Genomic DNA, 13,100 nt, shown 5'->3' on the forward strand with positions numbered 1-13,100 from the left:
CTTTTGGCAGAACAGAGAAAGTTGGGCTGAGAAGGGTATCCAGAGACCCCTCCTTCCTACAGGGCATGGTTTTAGATGATCTGCGACTGCTGCTGTGAAATGAATATGCCAAGAGGTTAATAGATGAAAGCACAGGCCTCTTATCAACAGGGAGAGATGAAACATGTCTAGATGAGAGCTCTCAAGCTGCGGGGAAAGCCAGACACCTGGTAAATGTGGTAATGAAGAACACAGCACAGAAGGACTTCAGGATTCATGAAGGAGAGAGGTTTTTGTCCCCTGGTTCTCACGAACTTTGCTACTTTATTTGGTTTAAATGCTTACCAGTCAATAGAAGCAAATCCAAACATCTCCCATAGCCCTCCCTGCAGAGAAGGTTCCTGCTAAACACAGAGCTACTCTGCAAGAGCAGTATACCAGGAAACTCTTCTTACAAATTCCAGTTTCTGGAGGTTCTTCAGTTTTATATCGCTCAGCTGTGGGGACTTAGCTGGGAGCTGCCAGGTCCCCATGCCCTAGAGAATATGTCTAATAATGAGAAAGGTTCACATTACCTGTCTGACTCCAGGGTGACGGAGGGAACGCCCAACCTCACCCCCAAGGGAAGATCCTTCATGTTCCCAGGTAGACCCTTTCTGATCTCATCTTTATCTAGATCCAGATGCTGACTTACATCCAGAGAAGAGCTGTTGTGAGGCTGCAGGAAGAGGGAAGAATGAGATCCTCAGCAGATTTTTCTTACTGTAAAGCCCCTCCTCTAGCCCTGGCTCCCAACCTGCGGTCACAAAGACACTCTTGAGAAGTCATGTGTGTTTCCATGGTTCCAGCCACCTGCTATTTGCTCCCCTCCTGTGGAAGGGCACCCGAAGTAGTTTAATCTCACATATAACAACATGACTAGCATTAAGTTTATTATTCAAGGTGAAACCCAACTCTTTACCCCGTTCATTCTAGACAATCATAATAAACAAGAGACGCTGCTGCTTGGACTCCCTGCTGAAGACTGGCAATTTTCTGGCAGCCCTTTACTGTCTCAAAACACACACAAGTTTTCCAAAGACAAAGGGGCCAGCAGCACCTTTCCCTTCTTGCAGGAAGGGCCTGACGACCTCAAAACAACTGTGCCATGAGCAAGCAGAAGCCCCCAGAGAGGATGGTCGCATCCAGCATCCACTTGGAGAGTTGCATGTTTGGCCATCTAACCTTTGCTTTTCTGTTTGCCACCAAGCCAGTTCTCTCTCTCAAATCTAACGCAACAGCAACTGGGAAGATGGGCACGCTGGCTCATGCACAGCCCTGCCTGGGCCCTTTTCTATCTCTAAAAGGCTCCGCGTCAAAGGGAAGCAGGGAAGGAGAGCGAAGCTGTAAGGAGGCGACATGTTTCATGAAACAAAGCTCTGTACAGCCCCTGACTGGCACCAGGACCCAGCCAGGCTTTGGGTGCATATGAATCTATGGCTGTGACAGAAGATCATGGGACAGCATGGATTCTCCAGCACAAAGGTCGGCTCTGCCTTACCCTGAGCATGATGGACATCACTGAATGTAGCAGAAGCGAGCAGTTCAGCGTCCCTCCCTCCAACTCAGAGAGGTGCAGGTGGTGTAACCTTGCCAGTGTCTCTGGGACGGGAATGTTGGCTGGAGCAGAGATGGGGAGGGAGAGTGAAAGATCATTCCTAAATGAGCAGCTGAGAATTGTGGAGTTGTGACATCCAAGGCAAGGTTTTCTGGATGGATTGTTCTCCACTTTGGCATCAGAAAACAGAGCTCAGAGATAACGATAGAGCAGTAGCAAAGGTTCTGCTTTACCTTTTATCAGCATCTGATGATGATGAGTAATTTCTTCACAGAGTAGCATGTGCTGCTGCAGTTGCTGGATCACAAAATCCTTCTGGCTCAATAGATTCTCCTTGAACAGTGTATTTGCCTGCAGCTCTGTGTTGCCAAGCTCAAGCTCATGGGCTCTGCAGAGGAGGCTTAGCACCTCCTGCTGATCCTCACTGGTGATTTGTCTGGGGAAAAACTCCTCCGTCTGGGAAGCTTTTTCCTTGACATTTGCTAAGTGGTGCTCCAACTCTGTCTGAAAAAGGTAGATAGGGAGCTGTTAAGGCAGTTCAGCTTCTTGGGATAACAAAGGCATCTGAGAAAATCTGTGCTGTGTCCTTCACGCTGATATTAAAGTAACATCTACAAAAAGCATTTTGCTTATTTTACTAGCAGCCACCACGTTTCCGTTATGGCAGACACATCAAGTACAGTCCTTGCCTAGAGGAGCTCACAAATGTTAACATTAGCTACCAAAAAAATAATCACCAAAAGCGATTACCAAAACATTGAACAACCAGTGAGTGACAAACCCTCAGAATGTCCCTGAAGGGGGAAATGGGAAGAATTAGCTCACTTACGGGTGGGCAAGCCCAGACAGTGGGACTGTGGTTTTCCCTCATCCTAAACAACACAGGGACAGAGGCAGGATGCAAACATCTGTGGTCCCATGCCGCTTCTTTCAGCAGCCCAAGGTATTTAGGAGTCCAGCTGCAATACAGGTGCCACGCCGCTAGCCTAAAACCACAAGAACCTCTCCGAGTTGCGCGGCTGCCATCCTGCCCCCACGCACCCGCCGGGCAGCGGTCAGACTTGTGGCCATGAGGGCACCTTCGACCTCCTCACCTTCAGGGCCACCGCCTTGCGCTGTTCTGCCAGCAGCAGGTTGATCTCTTCTCTTGCTACTGTAACTTCATGAGGCCCAGGTGAATCTATGACATCCACTTCCCTGTCTTCCTCCGCTGTGTTTTCATCCTTCTCCTCCTTTGCTGGCTTGTCATACTTGCATGCACCCTAAGCCTTCTCTCATTCCCAGAAAAAAAAAAAAAAAAAAAAAAAAGGAACTTCTAGGACATGGTGACATAACTTGAATGATGCACACATAGTCCCTCATTGTGTCTGTCCAACTTCTTGCACGGCAGCAGTGGAGCTAATTAGTCCAGGCTGCTTGGTAGCTGGACAAACCACGCAGAAGAGCACAATTAGCTTCCTGCCATTTGGAAATGTGTAAGACAGGCCTCCAATGTGATCTTCCCAAGGAGAACAGTGCTTTTCTCAAATTCTCATCACAAATGGTTGCCAATTCACAGGTACTTCTTGAAGACCTTTAAAGTCCTAAAGACTATTTTCACTACAAATGACCCAAATCCTAAGGGACTATAAAATTTACAAAGGATTAAATGGGTGACTAATGATAATGAGAAGGAACTGACACCTACTTACAGTTTATCCAGAAGAAAGGGATGGTGTTGCTTTCTCTGACATGAAATTATGCCCAGATGCAGTGCATCTGGATGGAAAACACAAACACAGAGTAACCAGAAGGTGGGAGGACCAACAATCCCAGTCTGTGCTGCCATCCAGTTTTTCCATTAAAACACAACTCCAAATAGAGGCGAGCACCATTTATACTTTTAGTCTTGAGCTTAAACTTTACGATAGAGGTAGCTGGTGGCCTTACAGAGCTACATCGGGCAATTGCACTGCAGTGCAGCACCATGTGCAGGCTGCAGTCTCCTTACAAGCACCAGGAGGGATTAGGGATGTGTTTCTTAATAGCAGAAGTCACCCGTTCCAAATAGAGCACCTTAATCTGAGGCTTGGAGTTGCATGGACTTAACCTACCTTAAATCCCTGGGTACCTTTTGCAGACCACCACTCTTCCAAGTTTTCCCTCTTCACATAGGTAAATCTCAAACCTACACTTGATCTTTCTGCTTGAACAATTAAACACTCTCTTTAACAACATCCTTTGGTCATTTTTGTTGGGGCGACCGTGGGATGTTATCATTTCTCATGGTGAGTTTGGAGGTCCACGTATAAATTGTGCTCAAAGCTAAGAAGCTACTCACTCTGTGATTGTGAGGAGGTGCCTGCAGGTATCAATGTGCAGCTCAGTGTTGGTGTTTTCCAGCTCCATCAGGCTGCGACGCATCTCCATTTGCTCCCTGAAAGCCCCCATCAGCTGCGCCCGCAAGGTGTTTATTACTTGGCTGCTGGGTGCCACAGAGCCTGGGTGCCCCTTTGCTGCAGGAGAAGACATTTCTTCTGACGTTAGGCCAGGTAAACTTCTGCCAAGACCCCACAAAGCTACTGTGGGACCAAGCCACTCAGTCCATGTGTTACAAGGCATTCGTTTACAGGACTCCGTTTCATTCTGCAAGCTCTTCAAGGTAATCATGTGCTTAAGATATCTGATATATCTTTGTGATTGTATTATTAGCAATAAATAGGTCTCATTGCTACTGCTTTTGTGAGTATTAAGAGGATACTGCATTGCAGGGACATCTCTTCTCCCTTTCTTCCCGCCCACAAGAATAAAATACCCGTTTTCTGTTCTTGTTATCTAGAAATGACCTTGGGTATTGGTAGCAGAGACCTATTATACCTCGTGTCTCGTCTGTCAGAACTTGACTATTTTTATTTCATTCCTTGCCAGATTCACTGATAAAAGGAACAATCCCCAGGGCAGAACAATCAATGTTTTAAAAGCTTCACCCTGCCCCCCTCCCTATTTTATTTTTTTTTTAATTAAGTGCAGCGAACCATACAACAGAGCTCTGTGTCCTGACACGGCCTCAGAGCCTGCGATGACGCAGGATACAAACTCTGTCACCTCTCCGTAAGAGTCAGGACTTCCCACAGCAAATGCCACCACTCGATGTCAAAGCTCTTTTCAAGGGCAGGTTTGTGAAATTTAACACATTTTAATGTTGGGGAAGATGCTGAGCAGGTTGAATGTGTTGTCCGGCATCACACAGCACATCAGAGACAGGCTCACACAGAAAGACAATTTAATTTCCCCTCCTACCTCCTCTGCCCATCAGACTGTGTTCTCCGCTCTGCTTCTGTACAAGCATTGTTGAACCGGCTTCCCCCCGCTACGTCTGCGTGGAGGCCCACCAAGCGCTACCACAACACATCCACACAGCTCCTCTCCCAGCTCCCTTCCCTCCAGATACCCCGGAACAGTTCTTGCTCCTGACTTTACCTTGCAGATCCCCGAGGTCAGAGCTGCCTGCGCTTTTCTCCTTCTCCTCGTTTTCAACCCTTGCCTTCAGATGCTCTGTCTCCCTGTGGGGGTCCGCGATGATGCTGGTGTATTGGTCAATGTGGTAGGAGATGTTCTGCAGGTTACATTTTACCTGGTGAGCCAGAATATGGGAGCATTTGTCCCCCAGTCCGTTATTGGCTATGCTATGCTTTCACCTGAAAGGACATTAAACCCTGTGATGGGGAAGATTTTTCCCTCATGAGTGGGGAAACTGTATATTAGTGGTTTTCCCTAATTCTGGGAAATTTCCAAAAGGTAACAGAGAAAAGCCAGGGACCCTGTGCCCACAGGGAAAACACAGAGATCCACAAAGAGTAAAAACCCTGTTGTAGATCACTGTTCATCTTCCTTCACCCCACCAGCCTCTCCATTTTAGTCCTCCTTTCTGCAGCCCCTCAGCTCCTCTTCCAGGCCCAGCATCCCCACGGGGACATTGCCCATACGTTGTCCTCCCAATGGCCATCTTCTGACCATGATTCCATATATTCTGCACCCAGGTCCGTACCAGGCACATCATCCTCTGCCTTTCTGTTATCCTGCTCCCTTGTTTTGACCCTCATATTCCTCTTCTCATCCACGACCCACACAGTTTGCTTTCCACCGTTCCCTTCATCCGCTTTTTTTCTATCACTCACACTGAGCTTCTGTACAATCCTGCACTGCCCCCTCCTGAAGCCTGTTCTCCCTTCAGCCACTGCATCTTCTATTTCCACTTTGCAAGCTTTTAATCTCACCCCCCCGCCTCCTTGTGAGTTGTTTGCTCATTTACCTGTGTCTTGATGTTTTTTGGTCAGTAGGCGTAGATCAAGGCCGTTGGAGATTCTTCAAAGGAGGTACCGGCTGGGCTGATATGTGCAATCATAACAGTCCTGCTGTTGCCCCCTAATGAGTCCTAGGAGGGATGCAACGTTGACGTGGTTAGTGTGGACACGACGGGCGCTTGCGGCTCGGTGGTAACCACTGTGGCTGGGTACTCCTGCGGATCATTGAGATTCTGGTGGAGAATCTCAATTAAGAGTGAAGGAAGTGCTGGTAAAAGATCATTCATTAGGCCTCCTCTCCACCAACAGCAAAATCAATAAGTAATTAACTTTCTACAAGAGAAGAATTTTTGCAAGAAAATGGCAAATTTCCACAAATGCGCGGGCAGCTTCTCAATTCTGCTCACAACAGAAGCCTGCCTTTTTCTCCATCTCTTCTCCTCCCCACTGTTCTCTGGAAAACACATCTGCCATGCAGCAGCAGTGCTAGCTCAGAACCAAGGCTTGAGGTGAGGTTCATAAATGAGGTTGTAAAGTATCCATAAAATAACCAGTGTAGCAAAGAGCATGTCTGCAACCTTTCTGATTTCCTCAGGGAGAGACAACTTATGACAGCACATAGTCACTCTCTGTCTTTTTTCCCCTTGCCCCAACAACATCCAAATTTATTGGCCAATTTCAGCCAAATCTTATAGAAAGGAAGAAACATTTAAAGGCAGTAAGTTAATAAAAAAAAAAAACAAACAAAAAACAACACCAAAACCTACTGGTTATCTGTGAGCTTAGAAACATATGACCCAAATCTATAGGATTTCCTTAACCCTATAGGAGGCCCTTCCTTAACCGCAGAGATCGCAAGACCACGCGCCTGTTACAGAGCGCGCACTGTCTGAATCAAGCCCTGGTTCTATTGCAAAGCTCATGCAAGATCCTGGAGGAGTGTTCCAAGCTGGATAAAGACAAGGCACAGAGATATTCAAGGATCAGCTCTCAAGCCCTGTCTGATTTGGGTGGTGATACCAGCAACAGACACACTGAGCTCCTTGCTGACCCGCCGTCTGCAGTACCTTCCGCGGGCGTGTGAGTTTGCTGTCTCGAAAGTTGACAAACTGGGCTCGGCTCCCCCCTTCTCGCTCAAAGCATTGATGCAGTTGCCCAAAGCCAGCAGCGAGCGGTTGATGTGAGCTCCTTCCTTCATCCTCTTGCCCCGGTTCTGTGTCTGTTGGGAGGGAGCAGGGGCAGACAGACAAAGCACAGGCTTCAGAAGGGTGGGTCTGTGCCTGGGGAGATGTGCGGCATCGCCCCGGGGCCAAGGTTTGGATGTCAAAGCAAAATCAACCTGAAAGTGCAGGGTTAAACCCCACTCTGGAGCACAGAGATGCTGGTAGGAGTACATTTCTTGGAAAAGATGAACCAGCTCTGATCTCTTGGTTCATAACAGATAGCTATTAGTTATCTTCCAAATACGATTTCAGAAATTAAGGTGCGTAACTAGGTCACTCCAGAATTCCTAGTCTCAGTACAAACACTGGGTATGTAAAATCTCTCTCCCTCAAATCACCTCCCTGAGTTCCAGCGTTTCCTCCTTCCCGTGGGAGCCAGCTGCCTTATTTTCCTCCCAACAGCATCCCTGTGTTCCACTGGTACCAGCTTCCTCTCCGGCAGCCCAGCCGATCCCTGCCTAACAGACCCCAGGGTGTCTTTAAATGTGAAATTCGCTGCTGCTTTTTCAGACCTGAGCAAAGGCTGCTCCCAAAAGCTGGTTTACATTTTTCCAATTATACTGGTTGGTCTAACAAATGGTGTTACCTATATCACCAAACTTTGTCTATTTTTAGGCTGTTGCAGGTACAAACTACTGCCGTAAAGCAACAGAGAAACACACGGTGCTGGTTTCCCCGGGGCTGAGAACACGCATGCAGACCCTGCCTGGCAGGCCAGGGAATCCAGCCTGGTCTCACCAAAAGCTGCCGAGCTCCAGCCATACCTGGGCCGCTCTCTCTGACCCTGCCAAGACGACCACGAAAAGCTTTCCAATTCTCAATTCCTCGCCGATCGCCTGCCTTTGCCTTTTCTGCGTCACCGTCCCCTGCAGCACCGCGTGCGAGCGGGAGGACGTCTCGTTGGCAGCAGTGGGCTCCTGGGTGCGTTGCTTGTTTCCTTTCATTAACAGTTGCGTGATCCAAATGACGCAGAAAAGCACGCAGAGATGTGCAGCTCTGCCCGAGCCATGGCACGGCGTTTCCCCGCAGACTGAACCCCTCGCCCAGCGCACAGGCAAACTCTGGTTGTGCTCAGGCCAGCGGGGATTTTGCTGTTGTTTTTCCCCAGATCTCCCCCTTTAGCTTCTGACCTTGGAAGTGCGGGTGTGTTGGGTTTGGGGCCGTTTTCCTGGGAGGCCGTTTATCTCCTGTCCAACACACATGTAGATGTGTGCATCCGTGTAGCTCAAGGGGGTTTCGTTATTTCTTCTCCCTCTCCAGATTGTTTGTTGACACATGTGCACACAAGTCAAAGCACTCTTGTCCTTCCAGGAAAGCAGCACGCACCCTGGGGAAGGAGCTAGCAGGAGGTTAACTGGAATTTTAGCCCGGTCTCTACCACTCACGTGGCTCCATGATCAGCCCTTTCCTTACAATTCATCCATTAATCCAGTTCCACCAAAGTCCTGCTACAAAAGGTTCTTGCTACTGAGTAAGGCAGAGGCGATAGGAAAGTGTCAAGGAATTTTAAAGCACTGATACCATGAAAGCACAAACCCCCTCCCTTCCCCCTCACCGTGGACCATAGCCCATTGTACCTCCTGAACATTTGTAGTGAAGACTTCTGTAATTCCTGCTATCTGGATGCTGCCTCTGGGGTCCTCTCTCAGGTCTAAGAACCCCGAGGATGGGTTCAGGAAGTCACGGATCACTTCATTATAGATCCGAGGGTAAGAAGTGAGGGGTTGGTGTGAGACTAACATTGAGTCCTTAGATCTGCAAAGAGGGTTGAGTTGATCCTATATTTCTTTAGGGTGGAAGGGAAGAAGGGAAGATTTGAGCTGTACAACCCAAGGGGAGTGCCACTCGGTGGACATACTTGGATGCCCCATACAAGTGGATGCCCCACTTCCCATTACACCCGCTCCAGGGGCTTGCTGAATTCCCACAGAGCCTGGATCCAGGGCAACACAGACACTTCACCTCCAGGTAGGACATGGAGACTCTGTAATCCATCTCCTCGGTGGTAGCTCCACAGGCCTTAAAGAGGTCATCAAGAGTGCGGATTTAAATCCCTGGTTCACAGTCCGTCCCTAGCATCGTGTAGGTTTTTCCTGTTCCTGTCAAAGATACAAAGAGGAGCAGCAAAGACCAACTTCCATGTGAGCAAGTTTCCACAGCAAATAAAGCCTGGTTTCCTACTGATTTCTGTCCTTCATCCCCTAACTTCCTCCCCACAATGACACTGCTGCAGGAAAGACATGGCATGTGCCATCCCAAATGGGTAGGAAGAGGACTTGCAGATGGGCAGACAGGTAGCTTAACTGCCCACCTACGTGTTCAGAACTAGGGTAGAAATGTAATTTCATACAGTCTGTAGGTGCTTTCTACACATGTATCTATTCTCCTGAGAGGTCTCATGCACAGAGGCCCTCATCTCCTCCTCCTTTTTAATGAGGAGAGTTGTCTCCACTGAATTCCACCCCAGTTAGGTGCCTTCTCAAACAGAGAAGATTTACTGTTACTTTAGCATTAAAGGAAGATCCACACTTCCCAGTGAGAATGGTATTTTAATGCTTCGGTCTTGTCCTCACAGTAAGCAATTAATTGGCGTTATAGTTCATTCCTGTTTTGTACAGATGCATTTTATTCATCTAGAGCAGTACAGCTCCAGGGACTACTGTACCTGTTGGACCGTATGCAAAGATGGTTGCATTGTAGCCAGAAATTACTCCTCCTATCAGGCTTTTGGTTGTGGACACATATACTTCTTCCTAATTCAGTCAAAAAAGCATAAACTTCTGGTCAGGCATAACAGCTGTCCAAACAATCTCTACCTAATTGCATTCCCCATGATTTTCTCACTATGGTTTACAAATTTCCTGGGCTTTGGAACAATTTGAGCCAATTGAATTTTGACACATCATCAAAATGGGCAGAAAAGCACAGAAATTTATTGAATTTTCTAAAAGCAGGCAAAATGCAGGAGGCTACTGAAATAGAGGTCTTTAAATCGCATTATTTTCTTGGACTCTGAACCTGGAATGCTTTTGCTTTTCTTTGTGTCGGGTGAAGAAGGGAGTAAGTTCTCTCCCTATCCTTATCCTTCAGCGAGAAGTGCCACTGTAGTATACGACGGTGCTACGCTGAAGTTTCACGTGGAAGAGAACACGGATGGCCGAATTGCTTGTGAGAAGCAAGGCTGCAGTCACATCACGGTGACCACAAAATGCAGGTGCTGATGAAATCCTCATGCCACACCTTACATCTGCCAGCAAGCCGCAGCTCAGTAAGGGCACGAGAGCTCACGTCCTGAGCCCGTAAAACAAGGAGAGGCGCAGGGAAGAAGCGTGTGAGCAGTAGAGCTGAGCGACGTGACAGTGGTCTCATTCACCTCCAGAGACAAAGCTCTTCAGCTCTGCTCAGGTGTGTTACATCAGGGGAGTCCCGACGTGGGAGGGAGAGGCAGACCGAGGGCTGCACGTCCCCCCGCTTCTCTGCCAAAAGGAAAAACCTCACAGCCCTCTCACCTTCAGCACTGTCACCTTTTATCTGGGTGACATGTGGCCTCTGGGATGTGCAGTTCTACTCTCCTGCCAAAAACATTCATCTAAGCAGGGAAGACAATTCTAATGTTAAGCATTTCAGTTAAATAAAAAAAAAAAAAAAAAAAAAAAGAAGGATGTTACCTGGGTTGCTCTGTGACCAAAAACCATGTCAAATACAAATGTTTTTTCTCGGGATCTGTTAGCTCGCAAGATGTCATCTTGGTCTTCACTTGGATCCATCAGGACCACCTTCTGTTATAAAATAAAGTCAGAAGGACCACCGTTACGTCTGGGTTTGGTTAACAGCCTGTTGGGATTTCTTACAGCGCGATCACCATCGCGTCTCCCGGCCAAAGGAGCATCGCACGACAGCGCTGTGTGGAAGACACGCTTGCATGCGCAACGCGGAGGCCAACACGCTTTTTATTGTAACTGATGTCACAGCTTCTGTAATTTGGAGAACTGGCAGCTTCGGATGTCGGTTGTGCGGCGCAACAGTTGCTGGCGTTGGATAACGGCGGTGGTTGCAGGGACAGGACACCCCACCAACCCCCATGCAAGCAGGAGGGGGACAGGACCTCAGTTTTCAGCCAAGATTCAGACAGAGGAGCTGTGAAAGAAAACAGTTACGTTCCTCGGTAGCAAAAGTGCCCAAAGTCATCTCCCAAAGCCTTTCCTGCAGAAGGACTGATAGAAATCCCTGCATTGCCCAAGGACAGAAGCTTCATTCCGTTTCTGGCTTTTATTAAGGAAAATAACAAAGGTGGGAGAGGGCTTGCAGCAGGTTACAGAACTGGTTCTGTTTCATTTCAGTCCCTTAGGATCTATTTTAGTACATAATTATCACGGTATGTAATTACTGTGGAGAATAGTGTTCTTTCTCCCCCACTGAAATGGCTCATAAGAAGATGCTCAGGCCTCAAGGGAAGGGACGGAAAACCCTGTGCTTCCTACTCCAGAGCAGCTTTCACTCTCTCTCAGATAAACAGATCATTAGACAAGCAATTAGAGCATAGATCAACCACGACTTGACCTACAGGATAACTGCACTGGTGTGCCAGGCTTGGGAGAGAGACAAGTATCCAGGGCAAGTGCCCGTGGGCGTTCAGGAAATGTCAAGGCTTTGGTTTTTCTTTTTCTTTTGCATTTCCTGCTAAATTGCAAGTCTCTAACAAGTATCTCTAGTTTCGCTCTGCAAGTTTTCAATTACCAGAATGACTTTTTTTTTTAAATTTTTTTAATTTTCACTGGTCCGGCTCAGGCCTTACAACACAAGGGCAAAGTCTGAAGGAAACTCCTGGTTTATCCTCAGCGGTGGCATTTGCCTGCGAAAGATGGGCTGACACGTAATCATACGCACATGCAAGCGTGACAGCCAAGAGCAGAGCTTGGAGAATGAAGTCAGCATGTTTCCTTTAGAAATTCTCTCTGGCCCCTTTTACTGAGTCCTAGCATCCAAATTTTGCTTGCAGTGCATCCATGCATCCAAAAAGAGAGACCTCCTCTTCCAATCTGGGCCTAACACCTTGTCTAACTAGCAGTATTCTAAAAAGCATAAATCTGCCTTTGGACGGAAGCCTTAAAACGTAACAAGACACTAATAGAGTCAATTCTGAGTTAGGATTAATAAGCAGACAGAAGCAGCTCTAAATGAGTTCAGCTGGGAGTAAAAATAGCAGGGAACATGATGTAAATCAAAATAGACCAAGAAACCTAAGTATTTCAACTGCCCAGTCAATTAATTTGCTTTCATAATTGCAGTAATTTACATTATTAAGAGAAACTCATTCTCATAGATAGAAGATACTCAGGCTAATGTAATGCACATTTCCTTCCCAGATTTCGATTAGAGAAAATAGATTTCAGGGCAGATGATGCAAGTCTGAATAAGCTGTGTAAAAATAAAGCTGATATCCTTCTGAGGTTAATGGTCGCTTTAAAAAAAGACAAGAAAAAAATAAAGGCTATTTCACCAGTAAGGTACTAAACAAAAATTGAACTTGTAAGAGAATCCATAAAGAGGAAAGAGAGATTCATGCTCTCTTTGCTTCTGAGGCTGCTATCATTTGACTATCGCATGGAGACAAGATACGTTACAGAATTAGTGTGCATTCGGAAAGGGCTCAGAGGAAGATCAGCTGAAGCATGATAGAAAAATATCAGGATTTACATTGGAAAAGGGGATAAATAAAAAGGGCACAATAAAAATATGTAAACAGATGTAGCAATGTAGAAAAGGTAAGTGGGGACCTACCATCCTCCTCTTAAAAATCCTCCTGCAATCTCTGCCTCTTAAAAAGAGGAGCAGAAGATGGAGAGCTGGAGAAAAGTAGTGCAAAAAAACGAAGTGCAAAAGGGAAGGTGCTGCGTCACAGGAGTTTTGCAGGATTCAGAAGCCAGAACCTCGAGGTGGGCTGTGTGGTCCCGGCCGAGCCCCCGGTCCCCATCGCGGCAGCCCCCTCCTCCGCGTCGGCCTCGCTGAGGGGGCGGA

The 13,100-nt window shown here is 47.3% G+C and overlaps 1 protein-coding gene across 1 annotated transcript in view; it reads right to left on the bottom strand.

Moving 5' to 3' along the window:
• Positions 1–10,861, bottom strand: part of KIF19 (kinesin family member 19) — a gene marked incomplete at both ends in the record, with an annotated part of 11,816 nt that extends 955 nt beyond the window's left edge. Inside the window, 12 exon segments of the mRNA XM_010291545.1 lie at positions 1,810–2,080; positions 2,358–2,370; positions 3,897–4,071; positions 5,036–5,189; positions 5,868–5,990; positions 6,927–6,974; positions 6,977–7,078; positions 7,847–8,036; positions 8,655–8,786; positions 9,046–9,181; positions 9,748–9,835; positions 10,751–10,861. Coding sequence (XP_010289847.1) covers positions 1,810–2,080; positions 2,358–2,370; positions 3,897–4,071; positions 5,036–5,189; positions 5,868–5,990; positions 6,927–6,974; positions 6,977–7,078; positions 7,847–8,036; positions 8,655–8,786; positions 9,046–9,181; positions 9,748–9,835; positions 10,751–10,861 — 1,543 coding nt within the window.
• Positions 10,862–13,100: the final 2,239 nt, after the last annotated feature.

Source organism: Phaethon lepturus, unplaced genomic scaffold (assembly GCF_000687285.1).
Source record: "Phaethon lepturus isolate BGI_N335 unplaced genomic scaffold, ASM68728v1 scaffold47337, whole genome shotgun sequence".
In the NCBI taxonomy this organism is placed as follows: domain Eukaryota; kingdom Metazoa; phylum Chordata; class Aves; order Phaethontiformes; family Phaethontidae; genus Phaethon; species Phaethon lepturus.